Genomic DNA, 17,004 nt, shown 5'->3' on the forward strand with positions numbered 1-17,004 from the left:
TCTATTCGCATTGGAGGCATCTCTGGCTCTAGATCAAAATCTGTTAGACCAAAAGGGCTGAACAGACGGCCCCGGGTAGGAACGCCTAGCCGGCGGGGCCCCAAAGGGAAGAAATGTGGATTTCCCAGCAGTGACTTTAGAAATCCACATATCCAACTCAACCCCAAAGAGCCATTCCCCAGAAAAGGGGAGGGATTCCACACTGCGCTTGGATTCTGCATATGCTATCCACTGATGCAACCACAAAGCCCTGCGCGCAGACATTGGCAATATTAAATTTCTGTCATGGCAATCTCCTTGAGCGAGTCACAACAGGACGCGTGCAGTGTCCTGAATGTGCTTCAGGAGAGTCACCGTAGTGACCAGAGGCATATCCCCGGAGAGGCCCTCCTGAAACAGAGTAGCCCACGCATAAATGGCATGGGTCATCCAGCACTCCGTTATGACTGGCCTATGCGATACATCAGCTGCTGTGTAGATAAATTTTAGTGTAGTCTCTATTTTTCTGACCCCTGGGTCCTTCATGGTAAAGGAGACTGGGGAAGGCAGCACCGCCTTCTTAGACAGTCGAGAGACTGATACGTCAACCTCCGGGGGTTCTTCCCAGAATTTCCTACCTTCAGGAGTAATGGGAAAGTTTGCAAAAATCTTTTTGACACTTGCCATTTTTTGTTTGAATTTTTCCAGGTTAATTTAAATAGGTCATCTAATGCTGCAAAATCAGGGAAAGTGACACTAGGCTTGTTTTGTGTAAAGAAAAATGACTGCTGTGACGTAGCGTCCTCTAGAGGGAGCTTTAACACGTCCCGTATAGCCAGAATGAGGAGTTCAATACACCGAGCAGAAGTGGAATCCCCACTAACGGGATCCAAGTCATCCCCATCATCCTGTATTTCCTCACCTGAATCAGAGAGTAGAGCAGGTAAACCACGCTTTTGTGGTCCTGAGCTAGAGAGGGGGGTCTGTGTAACATCTGCCTTAGCAGCTAAATCTGCAACAGCCTGTTGTAGTAGCTGAGTTTTCTGAACATTAGCAGTGAGTTGTGATGACATATCAGACATCATAGTCTTAAGAGCCCCTAACAAGGAGGGCTCTGGACCCTCTCCCCCAGCCTCCTCACTGAGTTGTGAAGATTGGCTGCATTGTTCACATGAAACCGAATCAGATAAGGGAGAGAATCTGGTGTGGCAGACACTGCATAGCTTGTGTTTACCCATGTTTACAGTAATCACAATTACATACACACAGACAGTAATACTGATCAAGCCTACTCTTACTGTATGTGAGAGGAGACACACAGAAAGAGATATCAGCACACCCCTGCTGTACAGCCCCAGTGAGGCTGTCAGCTAACTATAACACAGTGAAACACTAATGATCTCTGTCCTGTATATGACATAGATTGTGTACTACAGCGCCTCTCCCCCTTTGCTACACCCTGTACCAGGTATTCCAGCGTCTCTTGTGAGTCAGGAAGAGCTGTGTGTGCTTGCTGCTCTGCATTACGCAGAGGAAGGTGCCAAAATGCCTCTGGTCCCGCTAAGGTAGCCCAGAGCTACAGTGATTTCTATACAGGCAAAGTCTACGATTTCCGATTCAGCTTAAAAACATCACGTAAGTGCTAGTTTAAGCTATTCCAAGGCAGTTTACACGGGGTGCATTAGCGGGTCCCCCGAGCAGGGTCCTGTATGCCACACCCACGTTCAGCTGCAATGTGAACCGGGGAACCCCCCTAGCGGGGACCCCGGTTTGTACTCACCACAGATGTCACCTTCAGGCATATGCTAGGGGTGTGCTGTGTGCTGCGATTGCGACAGCTAAGGCGCAGCGCTCCGCTGAACAAACAACCTCTCAAGACGGTGGTCCTGCAGTGGGGAAGCGGCTCTGATTCCTCGCAAGGCCGGTGACTGTTTTTCCCCTAACTCCCACAGTGCAGGTATGCTGTTGCCCAAACAGCATACCAAAAATAATAAAAGTTTAAAAGAAATTGAAGAAAACTCTCTGGAGCCACAGAGACGTGCATCCTCTCCTGGGGGCACTCTTTTCTAAACTGCCTGTGGGAGGGGGCATAGTGGGGAGTAGCCAGCACACCCAGTGACATCGTACTAAGTCTCCCCAATATCCCTTATGGATGCTAGAGAAACGGGGTTACTGCGAAAATTGTTGCCAAATGTGAAAAATGGGTAAATCTGTCCGTAGCCCCCCCAAAAAGGTAAACTAACATCGGTTAACTGTATAAGTTTATGATTGGTTATAATAAAAGTATTTTTGGTACTTATTGGGTCAAATGGCTGTTATATTAAAAAAAATTAATTTGTAAATGTAAAAAAAAAAAAATCTAGAAAGCAATTTTGTTTTTCAGCACAGTAACTGCTAAAATTAAATTTGGGGTACATAAAAAAAAAGTTAGGAATTTGATACCTACCAGTAATTCTTTTTCTCGTAGGGGATACTGGGATAGTCTTTGTACCATGGGGTATAGATAGGACCTATTGAGCCTTGGCACTTTAAATCTTTTGAGTGTGTGCTGGCTCCCCCCCTCTATCAGACTCAGTCTAGGAAACGGTTTCCAAGGAGACGGACATACATTGAAAGAAGAAAATTAGAGGAAAGTAGACAAGGTGTCGAACTTTTAAAACTTAACAAACGTATTCGAACGCTGACCAAGTGGCAGCTCGGCACAACTACAAAACCGAGACAACCCGGGCAAACGCCCAGGAAGAACCCACCGACCTAGAGGAATCTGCCCGAACTGACATCGGAACCGGCAAAGCTGCCGTTGAGTAGACCTGTCAGACTGTAAGCCTAATCCAATGCGCAATAGACTGTTTAGAAGCATGACAGAAACTTGTTGGCATCATACAATAAAAAAAGAAAAAAGAAAAAAAAAAAAAGTGGGGAATCAGACTTCCGTGTCTGAGCCGTCCTTTTGACATAAATCTTCAAAGCCCATACGACATCCAAGGACTTTGGAGTAGCAGTAGTCTCAGCAAGGACCGGAACCACTATTGGCTGTTTGACTACTGTTTTTGGTTAGATCAACACAGAGGACTCGTGGACACTCGCTCAGGTTAGAGGAGAGGAGATTCCGCACAATACGGCGTAAAGGCTTTTTCACGGTAAGGACAATACGTGTTTGGAATTCCCTGCCCGAGGGAGTTGTAATGGCGGAATCTGTCAACACCTTTAAGAATGGGCTAGATAAATTCCTAATGGATAAGGATATCCAGGGGTATGGTGCATAGTCATGCATTATAGTTACTATAAATAGGGATAAAATGCAATGGCTGACAGCAGCATCAGTCAGAAATTTTAGTCAAATCATCATGCATAGGAGACCACAAATAGGTTGAACTCGATGGACAATTGTCTTTTTTCAACCTCAGATACTATGAAACTATGTTACTATGTATGTTACTATATGAAAGGCAGACACCACCTTAGGCAGGAACTGCCGACGAGTCCTGAGCTCTGCTCTATCCTCATGGAACACCAGGTAGGGGCTCTTACAGGACAAAGCCCCAAACTCCGACAAACGTCTTGCAGAGGCCAAAGCTAAAAGCATGGCAGTCTTCCATGTGAGATACTTCACCTCAACCTTGTCTAAAAGGTTCAAACCAGTCAAACTGGAGGAATTTGAAAACCAAATTGAGATCCCACAGAGCCATGGGGGCCACAAAGGGATGCTGAATATGAAGGACACCCTGCAGAAAAGTCTGCACTTCTGGAAGGGCAGCCAACTGTTTTTGGAAAAATATAGACACAGACTAAATCTGAACTTTAAGAAAGGCCAAACGTAGGCCTATGTCCATTCCCGACTGAAGGAAATGCAGTAAATGGCCCAGTTCGAAATCCACAGTGGACAACTGTCGACTTTCACACCAAGAGATATATCTCTTGCATATCAGTTGGTAATGTTTCGACGTGACCCCTTTTCTAGCCTAGATCATAGTCGAGATGACATTGGCCGGGATGCCCTTTCTGGCTAGAATCTCGCTTTCAACTGCCATGCCGTCAAACGTAGCCGTGGTAAGTCTGGATAGACAAACGGCCTTTGCTGTAGAAGAACTTCTCGAAACGGCAGAGGCTAAGGATCTTCGATTGACATGGCCAGAAGGTCTGCATACCCGGCTCTGCAAGGCCAATCTGGGGCAATGAGAATTACCCCAAGTCCTTCCCTTCTTATTCTTTCGAGAACACTGGGAAGTAGAGGAATTGGAGGAAACAGGTACACCAACTGGTAAGACTATGGCCTCGCCAGAGTGTCCATAGCTGCCGCTTGCGTATCCCTTGTCCTGGAACAGTAACACAGGAGTTTCCTGTTGAGACGAGAAGCCATCCTGTCGATTTGGGGACATCCCCACCACTGTGTTAGTTATTTGAACACCTGCGGATGAAGACCCCATTTCCCCGGGTGCAGGTCGTGCCTGCTGAGGAAGTCTGCTTCCCAGTTGTCCATTCCCAGGATGAAGATAGCAGAGATGGCTTTGGCATTTTGTTTTCCGCCTAGAGGAGTATCTTGGATACTGCTCTCATAACAGCTCTGCTTTTTGTAACTCCCTGTCGGTATACATACGCGAACGCCGATGCGTTGTCTGACTGTACTTGAATGACCCGACCTTGAAGAAGATAGGAGGACTGTAGAAGGTCATTGTAAATTGCCCTGAGTCCCAAAATATTTATCGGAAGGACTGTTTCTTGATTTGACCACCTTCCTTGGAACCGAGCCCCTTGGGTTACAGCTCCCCAAGCTCTGAGGCTTGCATCTGTGGTTTAGAGAATCCAATCCTAATTTTGAAGGCTCGGTCCTCCACCAGGTGAGAGGTCTGCAACCACCACAGCAGGGAAATCGAGATACGTATCATCTGATGCATCTGTAGATGTGAACCGGACCACTTGTCAAGGTGAAAAAGATGGGAGATTCAACGCAGGGCCCTAAATTGCATCATAGGTGTCACGATCCGGGTATCTGGACGCCATTTCTTACCTATCAGATGCCTCCTAAGGCTGGCTCAGCGCTCCAGGACCGGATCCCATCTGTTATCCTGATGTGCACATTCCCGCATCCTCTCCTGTCTCTCTGGACGCAGTCACAGTAACGCCTTATACATCTGGCATGGCGTCTCCCGCGGCCTCCGCCGCCGTCCCTGAGCTTCTGCATTCAGAGTGGCGATTACGTCAGCCGCGGCCTCCGCTGTGTCCGCGTGGTCGGATGTGCATCTGTCAGCCTGGCGTCTCCTGTCTCCGGTGGCCGGCGCCGCCATTACTGTTTTCCAGACCACATGGATTACAATCCAAACTTCCCTCCAAGTGTCTGCATGGGCGCAGCCATCTTGGATTCTGTCAGCTGATCTTTCCTACCAATCCGTTGTCAGTATTATTAATCTGCATAATTGCCTAGCCTATCCCTTCCTTGCTGCAGGTATAAATACACTGTGCCTGAGCAAGGAAGGCGTCAGTGCTTTGGTTGTCAAACCTAGTTCCAGTTTGTCTCTCTCCTGTGATTGTCTTCCAGGTTCCAGCTCCTGTCTCCAGACTTCTGCTATAGAGACCCGCACCAGCATTCCATCTGCGGTGTAGCCTGACTCTCCGATCCATTCTGGACTCACCTGTTTCCAGCTACAACATCACCTGCTTCCAGCTCAGCTTCCAGCAGTGTTCAGCTTCTCTTAAAGGGCCGGTGTCCTTTCTGCAGTTTACCACTCTCCACCGGTATTATTATTTCTCCGCTCTCAAATTCTACATTTCATCTATATTGCATCGCTCTCAAGCTTTATTTATTATTTAACTGGTTCCAGCCAGTATCCACTCCGTGCCAACACCTGTCTGGTTCTAACCAGTACCCACAGCAGCATTTTATCTACAGCAGTCCAGCTTTCCCTGGAACACCAGCTGGTACGACCCTGGGCTTTCCTCATTGCTACAGTTGAGCCTGGTAAGGACTTTCCAACTTGCAGATAATAAGAACTGTCTCATACCACCAGAGCTCTGTGGCCCCTGCCACCCTGTAGTACCCAGGAACTGTATTATTATTTCTCTGCTGATTTTTATGTTTCTTTTTACTGCTACTGTGATGCATGGAGTTTGTCATAAATAAATATCATTGACTTTTACTCAAGTTGTCGTGGTCACGCCTTCTGGCGGTTTCTCTTCATGTTACTTACATGTCCAGGGGTCTGATACAACCTCCCAGGTTCCGGTACATCTCAGCCCCTACAACTGAGGCTGCCTTCCGTCAGCTCAGGCCCTCAGTTGTGACAATAGGAGGATACCATTTTTCCGAATAACCGTATGCAAAGATGCACCGAGACCTTGTTCGGCTTCAGGAGGGACCGAACCATCATCTGGATTGCCCTTGCCTTGTCCATAGGAAGGAAAATCCTCTGAGACACTATGTCCAGTATCATACTCAGGAACTGAAGTCTCTGCTTCGGTTCTAGATGGGATTTCTGCAGATTGAGAAACCATCCGTGTGACGTGAGCAGGCATGTTGTGATGCTGATGCTGTCCCTCAACTGATCTCTGGACACAGCCTTGATCATGAGATCATCCAGATATGGAATGATGTTCACTCCTTGTTTGCGGAGCAACAGCATCATCTGTGCCATCAACTTTGTGAATACCCTCAGTGCCACTGATACACCAACAGGTACAGCCTGGAATTGGTAGTGGCCTGATGGGGCAGCCAGATAGTGAAGGTACACGTCCTTGATATCCAGGCACACAAGTAACTCCCCTTCATCCATGCCCGGAGACTACTGCTCTTAGGGATTCCATCTTCAATTTGAACACACGTAAATATGGGTTCAGTGATTTGAGGTTTAGGATTGGCCTTACCGAACCATCCGGTTTCGGTACCACAAATAGGTTGGAGTAATATCCCCTGTTCTGGAGTTGCGTCAGTACTGGAACAATGACCTGCGCCTGCAACAGTTTTTGAATAGCTTTCTGCAGGGTTACTCTTGTTTCTTGTGAAACTGGTAAGCCTGACCTAAAGAATCTGTGAGGTGGAATAGTTTGGAATTCTAACCTGTAGCCCTGGGATATCAGGTCCTTGACCCAGGAACCCTGGCAGGAATTCTCCCAGACTTGACTGAAGAAGTATTTCAGGCGAGCACCCACATGCAGATAACCCAGAGCACGAGGCCAACCATCATGCAGAAGGCTTAGAAAAGGCCGAACCTGAACTCTGTTCTTGGGAACCAGCAGCTGCTGGTCTGCGAGGTTTACCTCTGTTACCTCTGGAGGAGTTGGAGGCACCCCTGGCCTTGCCCCTGAATCTGGCAACCCGAAAGGACTGAAGGACTGCAGATTGGATCCTGAGTAATTTTGTCTTGCCGTCGGTAAATAGGTAGATTTACCAGGAGTAGTCTGATAAATCCATTTGTTCATGGCTTCACCAAACAGAGCCTCACCTGTAAACGGCAAGTTCTCCACTCACTTTTGGAGTCAGCCTCCGCTGCCCACTGCCGCAGCCATAACTGAAGCGCGTGCACTGATCAAGCCTATTTTCTTGGTCGCCTTACACATAAGATTTGCAGTCATGTATATGTCGCAGGAGGGTGACCACTTCATCCTGAGACAGTCTCGAAGTTATCAATTAAATTACCTGACCATTTAGCAATGGCTCTTGTAATCCAACCGCACAATATAGTGGGTTTCTGAGCAACACCCGCTGCAATATACAGTCACTTTAGAGCAGTCTCAATTTTACAATCAGCTGAGTCTTTTAGGGAGACGGCACCTGGTACAGGTAGTACAGTTTTGAGTGACAACCTGGAGACCGAAGTATCCACTACCGGCGGGTTTTCCCACACTTCCTATCCTCAGGAGGGAAAGGAAAAGATGACAACAACATCTAAGGAATTTGAACTTTCTTGTCAGGATTTACCCATGTCTCTTTAAAGAGCATATTTAATTCCTTGGAAACAGGAAAAGTAGCAGCAGATCTTGGTTTTACTGTGAAAAACATTTCTTCTGCCATGTCTGAATCTTTATCAGAGATATTCAGGACCTCTCTGATAGAGTATATGAGATCTTTTATCCCCTGAGACAGAGTACCGTCCCCCACATCTATATCCACTTCCCATTCCTTCAGATCTTAATCTTCATTATCAGAATAAGAGTGGAGTACTTGGGCTATTGTTTGCTTTTGTGGAATAAGTAAAGGAGACAGACATTGGTCTGCAGTTTGAATGTGTAGTGACAAACTCAGCCATAGACTTCTTTAAATCCTGCATCTCCTGCTTGGCCAAAGCAAGCTCAGTGGATTTAATGGAGTTTAGCCATGCTGGTTCCTGCAGACTGCTACCCTGAGAAGAGACACTACATTGTATACACATCAATTAACCCTCTGGTGAAGGGGAAAACGTAAGTGTTGTATAACTGACAGACTTTTTTCCAGACATACTGCACAGTAAAAATAAGATTTTACTCACCGGTAAATCTATTTCTCGTAGTCCATAGTGGATGCTGGGACTCCGTAAGGACCATGGGGATTAGCGACTCTGCAGGAGACTGGGCACAACTAAAGAAAGCTTTAGGACTACCTGGTGTGCACTGGCTCCTCCCACTAAGACCCTCCTCCAGACCTCAGTTAGGATACTGTGCCCGGAAGAGCTGACACAAATAGGAAGGATTTTGAATCCCGGGTAAGACTCATACCAGCCACACCAATCACACCGTATAACTCGTGATACTATACCCAGTTAACAGTATGAAATATAACTGAGCCTCTCAACAGATGGCTCAACAATAACCCTTTAGTTAGGCAATAACTATAAACAAGTATTGCAGACAATCCGCACTTGGGATGGGCGCCCAGCATCCACTACGGACTACGAGAAATAGATTTACCGGTGAGTAAAATCTTATTTTCTCTAACGTCCTAAGTGGATGCTGGGACTCCGTAAGGACCATGGGGATTATACCAAAGCTCCCAAACGGGCGGGAGAGTGCGGATGACTCTGCAGCACCGAATGAGCAAACTCTAGGTCCTCCTCAGCCAGGGTATCAAACTTGTAGACTGTTGCAAAAATGTTTGAACCCGACCAAGTAACAGCTCGGCAAAGTTGTAAAGCCGAGACCCCTCGGGCAGCCGCCCAAGAAGAGCCCACTTTCCTCGTGGAATGGGCTTTTACAGATTTAGGGTGCGGCAGTCCAGCCGCAGCATGTGCAAGTTGAATCGTGCTACAGATCCAGCGAGCAATAGTCTGCTTAGAAGCAGGAGCACCCAGCTTGTTGGGTGCATACAGGATAAATAGCGAGTCAGTTTTCCTGACTCCAGCCGTCCTGGAAACATATACTTTTCAGGGCCCTGACAACGTCCAGTAACTTGGAATCCTCCAAGTCCCAAGTAGCCGCAGGCACCACAATAGGTTGGTTCACATGAAAAACGGATACCACCTTAGGAAGGAATTGGGAACGAGTCCTCAATTCCGCCTTATCCATATAAAATACAGATAAGGGCTTTTGTATGACAAAGCCGCCAATTCTGATACACGCCTGGCCGATGCCACGGCCCACAGCATGACCACTTTCCACGTGAGGTATTGTAGCTCCACGGATTTAAGTGGCTCAACCCAATGCGACTTCAGGAAATCCAACACCACGTTGTGATCCCACGGTGCCACTTGAGGCACAAACGGGGGCTGACTATGCAGCACTCCCTTAACAAAAGTCCGAACTTCAGGCAGTGAAGCCAGTTCTATTTTGGAAGAAAATCGATAGAGCCGAAATCTGGACCTTCACGGAACCCAATTTTAGGCCCATAGTCACCTCTGACTGTAGGAAGTGCAGAAATCGACCTAGCTGAAATTTCTCCTTTGGGGCCTTCCTGGCCTCACAGCACGCAACATATTTCCACCATATGCGGTGATAATGGTTTGCGTTCACTTCTTTCCTAGCTTTAAATAGCGTAGGGATAACTTCCTCCGGAATGCCCTTTTCCTTCAGGATCCGGCGTTCAACCGCAATGCCGTCAAACGCAGCCGCGGTACATCTTGGAACAGACAGGCCCCCTGCTGCAGCAGGTCCTGTCTGAGCGGCAGAGGCCATGGGTCCTCTGAGATCATTTCTTGGAGTTCTGGTTACCAAGCTCTTCTTGGCCAATCCGGAACAATGAGTATAGTTCTTACTCCTCTCCTTCTTATTATTCTCATTACCCTGGGTAAGAGAGGCAGAGAAGGGAACACATACACCGACTGGTACACCCACGGTGTTACCAGAGCGTCCACAGCTATCGCCTGAGGGTCCCTTGACCTGGCGCAATATCTTTGTAGCTTTTTGTTGAGGCGAGACCCATCATGTCCACCTGTGGCCTTTCCCAACGGTGTACAATCATTTGGAAAACTTCGGATGGAGGTCGTGTCTTCTGAGAAAGTCTGCTTCTCAGTTGTCCACTCCGGGAATGAACACTGCTGACAGTGCTAACACATGATTTTCCGCCCATCGGAGAATCCTTGTGGCTTCTGCCATCGCCATCCTGCTTCTTGTGCCGCCCTGTCGGTTTACATGAGCGACCGCCGTGATGTTGTCTGACTGGATCAGCACCAGCTGGTGTTGAAGCAGGGGTCTAGCCTGACTTAGGGCATTGTAAATGGCCCTTAGTTCCAGAATATTTATGTGTAGGGAAGTCTCCTGACTTTTCCATAGCCTTGGAAGTTTCTTCCCTGTGTGACTGCCCCCCAGCCTCGAAGGCTGGCATCCGTGGTCAACAGGACCCAGTCCTGTATGCCGAATCTGCGGCCCCCTAGAAGATGAGCACTCTGCAGCCACCACAACCGCGACACCCTGGCCCTTGGAGACAGGGTTATCCGCCGATGCATCTGAAGATGCGACCCGGACCACTTGTCCAACAGATCCCACTGAAAAATCCTTGCATGGGACCTGGCGAATGGAATTTCTTCGTAAGAAGCTACCATCCTTCCCAGGGCTCGCGTGCATTGATGCACCGACACCTCTATACGTATTAGGAGGTCTCTGTCTAGAGACGACAACTCCTTGGACTTCTCCTCCGGGAGAAACCCTTTTTATCCTGTTCTGTGTCCAGAACCATACCCAGGAACAGTAGACGCGTCGTAGGAACCAGCTGCGACTTTGGAATATTCAGAATCCAGCCGTTGCTGTTGTAGCACTTCCCGAGATAGTGCTACTCCGCCGAACAACTGCTCCCTGGACCTCGCCTTTATAAGGAGATCGTCCAAGTACGGGGTAATTATTTCGGCCATTACCTTGGTAAATACCTCGGTGCCGGGGAGAGACCAACGGCAACGTCTGGAATTGGTAATGACAATCCAGTACCACAATTTTGAGGTACTCCTGGTGAAGAGGGTAAATAGGGACATGCAGGTAAGCATTCTTGATGTCCAGTGATACCATGAAATTCTCAAGGCTTGCAATAATCGCCCTGAGCGATTCCATTTTGAACTTGTACCTTCGTATATAAGTGTTCAAGGCTTTCAATTTTAGAATGGGTCTCACCGAACCATCTGGTTTCGGTACCACAACATTTTGGAATAGTAACCCCGGCCTTGTTGAAGGAGGGGTACCTTGATTTCACCTGCTGGAAGTACAGCTTGTGAATTGCCGCCAGTACTACCCTTCTCCGAGGGCAGCAGGCAAGGCTGATGTGAGGTAATGGCGAGGGGGAGTCGCCTCGAACTCCAGCCTGTATCCCTGTGATACTATTTGCAGAACCTAGGGATCCACCTGTGGGCAAGCCCACTGGTCCCTGAAGTTCCCAAGACGCGCCCCTACCGCACCTGTCTCCACCTGTGGAGTCCCAACGTCATGCGGTGGACTCAGAGGAAGCGGGGGAAGATTTTTGATCCTGGGAACTGGCTGCTGGTGCAGCTTTTTCCTTCTTCCCTTGTCTCTGTGCAGAAAAGGAAGCGCCTTTGACCCGCTTGCTTTTCTGAAGCCGAAAGGACTGTACCTGAAAATACAGTGCTTTCTTAGGCTGTGAGGAAACCAGAGGTAAAAAAATTTCTTCCCAGCTGTTGCTGTGGATACGAGGTCCCAGAGACCATCCCCAAACAATTCCTCACCCTTATAAGGCAGAATCTCCATGTGCCTTTTATAGGCAGCATCACATGTCCACTGCCGGGTTTCTAATACCTTCCTGGCAGAATGAACATTGCATTAATTCTGGATGCCAGCCGGCAAATATCCCTCTGTGCATCCTTTATATCTAAGACGACGTCTTTTATATGCTCTATGTTAGCAAACTATTATGTCTTAGAGTATTAATATTATCTGACTGGGTATCAGACCACGCTGCAGCAGCACTATTTATGCTGAGGCAATTGCAGGTCTCAGTATATAACCTGAGTGTGTATATACAGACTTCAGGATAGCCTCCTGCTTTTTATCAGCAGGCTCCTTCAAGGTGGCCGTATCCTAAGACGGCAGTGCCACCTTTTTTGACAAACGTGTGAGCGCCTTATCCACCCTAAGGGATATCTCCCAACTTCCTCTGGCGGGAAAGGTTACGCCATCAGTAATTTTTTAGAAATTACCAGTTTCTTATCGGGGGAACCCACGCAACTTTACACACTTCATTCATTCATCTGATGGGGGAACAAAACACTGGCTGCTTTTTCTCCCCAAAAATAAAACCCCTTTTATGTGGTACTTGGGTTCATGTCAGAAATGCGTAACACATTTTTCATTGCAGCGATCATGTAACGGATGTTCCTAGTGGATTGTGTATATGTCTCAACCTCGTCAACACTGGAGTCAGACTCCGTGTCGACATCTGTGTCTGCCATCTGAGGTAACGGGCGCTTTTTTGAGCCCCTGATGGCCTTTGAGATGCCTGGGCAGGCGCGGGCTGAGAAGCCGGCTGTCTCACAGCTGTTTTACGTCATCCAGCCTTCTATGTAAGGAGTTGACATTGTCGGTTAATACCTTCCACCTATCCATCCACTCTGGTGTCGGCCCCACAGGGGGCGACATCCCATTTATCTGCCTCTTGTCACGATCCGGGTATCTGGACGCCATAACCTGCCGTTTAGGTGTCTTCTGAGACTGGCCCAGCGTTCCAAATCCGGATCTCATCTGTGTCAACACTCTGCACATCCCTCCTGTCATTCTGAGACACTACCACAGCGGCGCCATGTTTGAATCCAACATGGCGTCTCCCGTCCTCTGCGGCCTCCACCGCCATTCCTGTGTTATTGCTGCGTGCTCTCAGAGTGATTTATCATGCCTCCCACAGTCTCCGCTGTCCTTCATGTGTCTCAGCATGTAACTGTTATATGACGTCTCCTGCCCTCCGTGGCCGGCGCCGCCATTATCACTATGTTTGTATATTTCATTCCAAACCAGGTTTTCCCTCCGGGTTCCAGCATGGGCGCAGCCATGTTGGATTTGATCACATGCTCCAATTCCTCCAATCCACCGTCTCTGGAATCTGCATAATTGCCCAGCCAATGCCTGCATAGCAGCAGGTATAAGTATCCTGTGTCTGGGCCAGATAGATGTCAGTGCTTTGAATGTCATACCATGTTCCAGTCTCTCTCTCCTGTGGTTTGTTTCTCCAGGTTCCAGCATCCACAAAGAGACCCGCACCTGCTTTCCATCCTGCGGTGCAGCCTGACTCTGCAATCCTCTGTGACTGATTCAGCTTTCAGCTATTACTTTGTTTGCTTCCAGCTTCCAAGCTTTCAGCTATTAACCCATCTGTTTCCAGCAACCTGCTTCCAACAGAATTCAGCCTCCTTAAAGAGCCGGTGTTCTCCCAGCGGATTTCTACTTACCAGCAGTATCCACTACCACCGGTAACCACTCTTCATTTCATCTGTTTCCACGCACCCTAGCATCTTTCAGTTTTAACTCCGTGTCTCCACCATCTGGCTGGTTCCGTCCAGTGACTCCTACAGTGCATTCCAGTTACCAGCATCATCTTATACACCTACTGGCGTGTTCCTTGGTTGTCTCCACTACTACAGCCTGGCCTGGTAAGGTTATTCTACCCAAGGACTATAACATCTGTTCTGCAACCTACCAATGCTCTGTTATACCTTTTATGGTTTAGTGATCCAGGAACTGTATTATCTGCCACTGCTAATTCTGACTGTGAACGCTTTTGTGTTTATACGGAGTCTGTTTAATAAACTTTCATTTGACTTTTAACCTGCTTGTCATGGTCACACCTTCGGGTTTCCTTCCACACTTACATGTCCAGGGGTCTGATTAAACCATCTAAGTTTAACTTCATTCCAGCCCCTACAACTGAGGCTTCTTCCCGTCAGCCTAAACCCTCAGTTGTGACACCTCTGCTCCACCTCCACGTAACCTTCCTCATCCCACATGTCGACACAGCCGTACCGACACACAGCACACACACAGGGAATGCTCTGACTGAGGACAGGACCCCACAAAGTCCTTTGGGGAGACAGAGAGAGAGTATGCCAGCACACACCAGAGCGCTATATAATGCAGGGATTAACACTATAACTGAGTGATTTTTCCCCCAATAGCTGCTTGTATAAACAATATTGCGCCTAAATTTAGTGCCCCCCCTCTCTTTTTAACCCTTTGAGCCTGAAAACTACAGGGGAGAGCCTGGGGAGCTGTCTTCCAGCTGCACTGTGAAGAGAAAATGGCGCCAGTGTGCTGAGGGAGATAGCTCCGCCCCTTTTTCACGGACTTTTCTCCTGCTTTTTAATGAATTCTGGCAGGGGTATTTATCACATATATAGCCTCTGGGGCTATATATTGTGATATATTTGCCAGCTAAGGTGTTTTTATTGCTGCTCAGGGCGCCCCTACCCCCAGCGCCCTGCACCCTCAGTGACCGGAGTGTGAAGTGTGTATGAGGAGCAATGGCGCACAGCTGCAGTGCTGTGCGCTACCTTGGTGAAGACTGATGTCTTCTGCCGCCGATTTTCCGGACTCTTCTTGCTTCTGGCTCTGTAAGGGGGCCGGCAGCGCGGCTCCGGGACCGAACATCAATGGCCGGTTCCATGCGGTCGATCCCTCTGGAGCTAATGGTGTCCAGTAGCCTAAGAAGCCCAAGCTACCACCAGTTAGGTAGGTTCGCTTCTTCTCCCCTTAGTCCCTCGCTGCAGTGAGTCTGTTGCCAGCAGATCTCATTGTAAAATAAAAAACCTAAAATATACTTTCTTTCTAGGAGCTCAGGAGATCCCCTAGTGTGCATCCAGCTCAGCCGGGCACAAGAATCTAACTGAGGTCTGGAGGAGGGTCTTAGTGGGAGGAGCCAGTGCACACCAGGTAGTCCTAAAGCTTTCTTTAGTTGTGCCCAGTCTCCTGCGGAGCCGCTAATCCCCATGGTCCTTACGGAGTCCCAGCATCCACTTAGGACGTCAGAGAAATGCTCACACACAGAGGAAAAGATTAAATTCACAGTTAACCCAAACTTTCTGCTAGCAGAGATAGAAAGGAGAGAGCACTCTTGCCCCTATAGCTAAAAGCAATGCTTCGCTGGGCAGCAGACTAAGTAAACTAGAGGACTTAGTAGATATTAAGCTCCGACCCACTATAACCCCCCCTGGTACCGTTGAGGTGCTGTGGGGAGTCCTGGGGGAGAAGCGCTTCATTGCATCCAGCGTCTGAATGCAGTGAAAATGGCGCGTCTGGTTACGCAGACCAGAAGCCCCGCCCCTTCAATGGCGTGCGGTCTTCCCGCTTTTTTTATACTGGCATGTATCTATAATCTAAGAAAACAGGGTTTTATGGAGCCGTGCGTCTCTGTACCCTGATGCCGCCAATGGAGCAGGCGACCCGGGAGGACGGCTCTGTACTCACCACTCTGTGTCTTCAGCTCTGTTAGAGGTGGCGGCATGCTGCGGAAACGTACGCTCACCTTAAGTGACTTGCGAATAGTTCCCCCAGGAGCTATGTCCTGTCAGCGGGGATAAGAACCATTAAACCCCATAAGAGGTTGGTAACGTACGTCCGTCTACCCCCTCCTAAGTCCCACGCTGCAGGCTGGCTGGTGATAACCAGGCCTGCCTGAAAATAACAAACATGAAAATAAATGCAGAAAACTCTCTGGAGCTCCAGAGGATGTGACCGGCTCCTTCAGGCACATTTTCTAAACTCAATTAAAGTGCCAAGGCGCTAATAGGAACCATCTATACCCCATGGTACTAAGGCCATCCCGGTATGCCCTAGGACGTTAGAGAAATAGTATAAGTACATATTTGGGTAATTTTAGGAGGCTTTAAAAAAAAAAAAAGTGGAAACAGACCGATTACTCCCACCACCAAGTCCAAAAACACATGTCCCACTCAAAAAGCATCCCACTAAACCTGTCCCATACCTTGTACCCCAATTTACATAATTTTGCTCTCTTTCACCCCAAAAATTACATCTCATTATTGGCCAAGTAAAAATAATCAAAAACTTCTAAGTGCCTAATTGGTCATTCAGGGAGTTGTCCCAGGGGTTCAGAAAGAAATGCCAACATTTGTTTCTTAAAATAGGGATATTCTCCAGAGTTGGCGAACTGAAATTCATGGTAAAATTACAGTGAAATCGTTTTTGTGGACAATTGAGAATTTGCTGTTATTTATGGTAAATTAGCGCCTTTTTATCGTAAAACAGCGTCATTGCTGCTAATTGAATTGGGCCCTTAGAATGACTTCCAAATATATGCTTATTAATTCTTACCAAAACATTCTTCAGTTTGATGTCTCTGTGGACCAGGCCCTGGCTGTGCAGAAACCGGATGCCCTCCACCACATCTAAAGCAATCTGTAACAATGTTTCTTCTGGAAGTCCAGCCTGAGGAGAAAACACAGCCTTCATGAAGAGCCCCAAAAAAACGAAGGATACAAGAGTGCTTATTTTATTAGCTCTATTACAATTTCTTCCCCAGACCAGGCTCTTTAGCTTGTCCAGGGCAGAGATTATATATAAAACTTTTCTTGAATTAACAAAAAAAAGAAAAAAAAAAGAAAGGGTGATAATGGGGTCCTTCTGCAAGACTGAAAACCAGCACCGGGCTGTACCGACTTGTCCTGATCATATTGTAAC

General features: G+C 47.9%; 1 protein-coding gene across 5 annotated transcripts in view; it reads right to left on the reverse strand.

Annotated features, from left to right (window-relative positions):
• Positions 1-17,004, reverse strand: part of DSTYK (dual serine/threonine and tyrosine protein kinase) — a 403,908-nt gene that overhangs the window by 65,974 nt on the left and 320,930 nt on the right. For 4 of the 5 annotated variants that reach the window (XM_063955101.1, XM_063955100.1, XM_063955102.1 and 1 more), the window contains one exon: positions 16,639-16,752. The exons of the other annotated variant lie outside the window; for it this stretch is intronic. In XM_063955101.1, coding sequence (XP_063811171.1) covers positions 16,639-16,752 — 114 coding nt within the window. The remainder of the gene's footprint in view (positions 1-16,638; positions 16,753-17,004) is intronic. 5 annotated transcript variants of the gene reach the window in all.

The sequence above is a fragment of the Pseudophryne corroboree genome, chromosome 2 (assembly GCF_028390025.1).
Source record: "Pseudophryne corroboree isolate aPseCor3 chromosome 2, aPseCor3.hap2, whole genome shotgun sequence".
Classification (NCBI taxonomy): Eukaryota; Metazoa; Chordata; class Amphibia; order Anura; family Myobatrachidae; genus Pseudophryne; species Pseudophryne corroboree.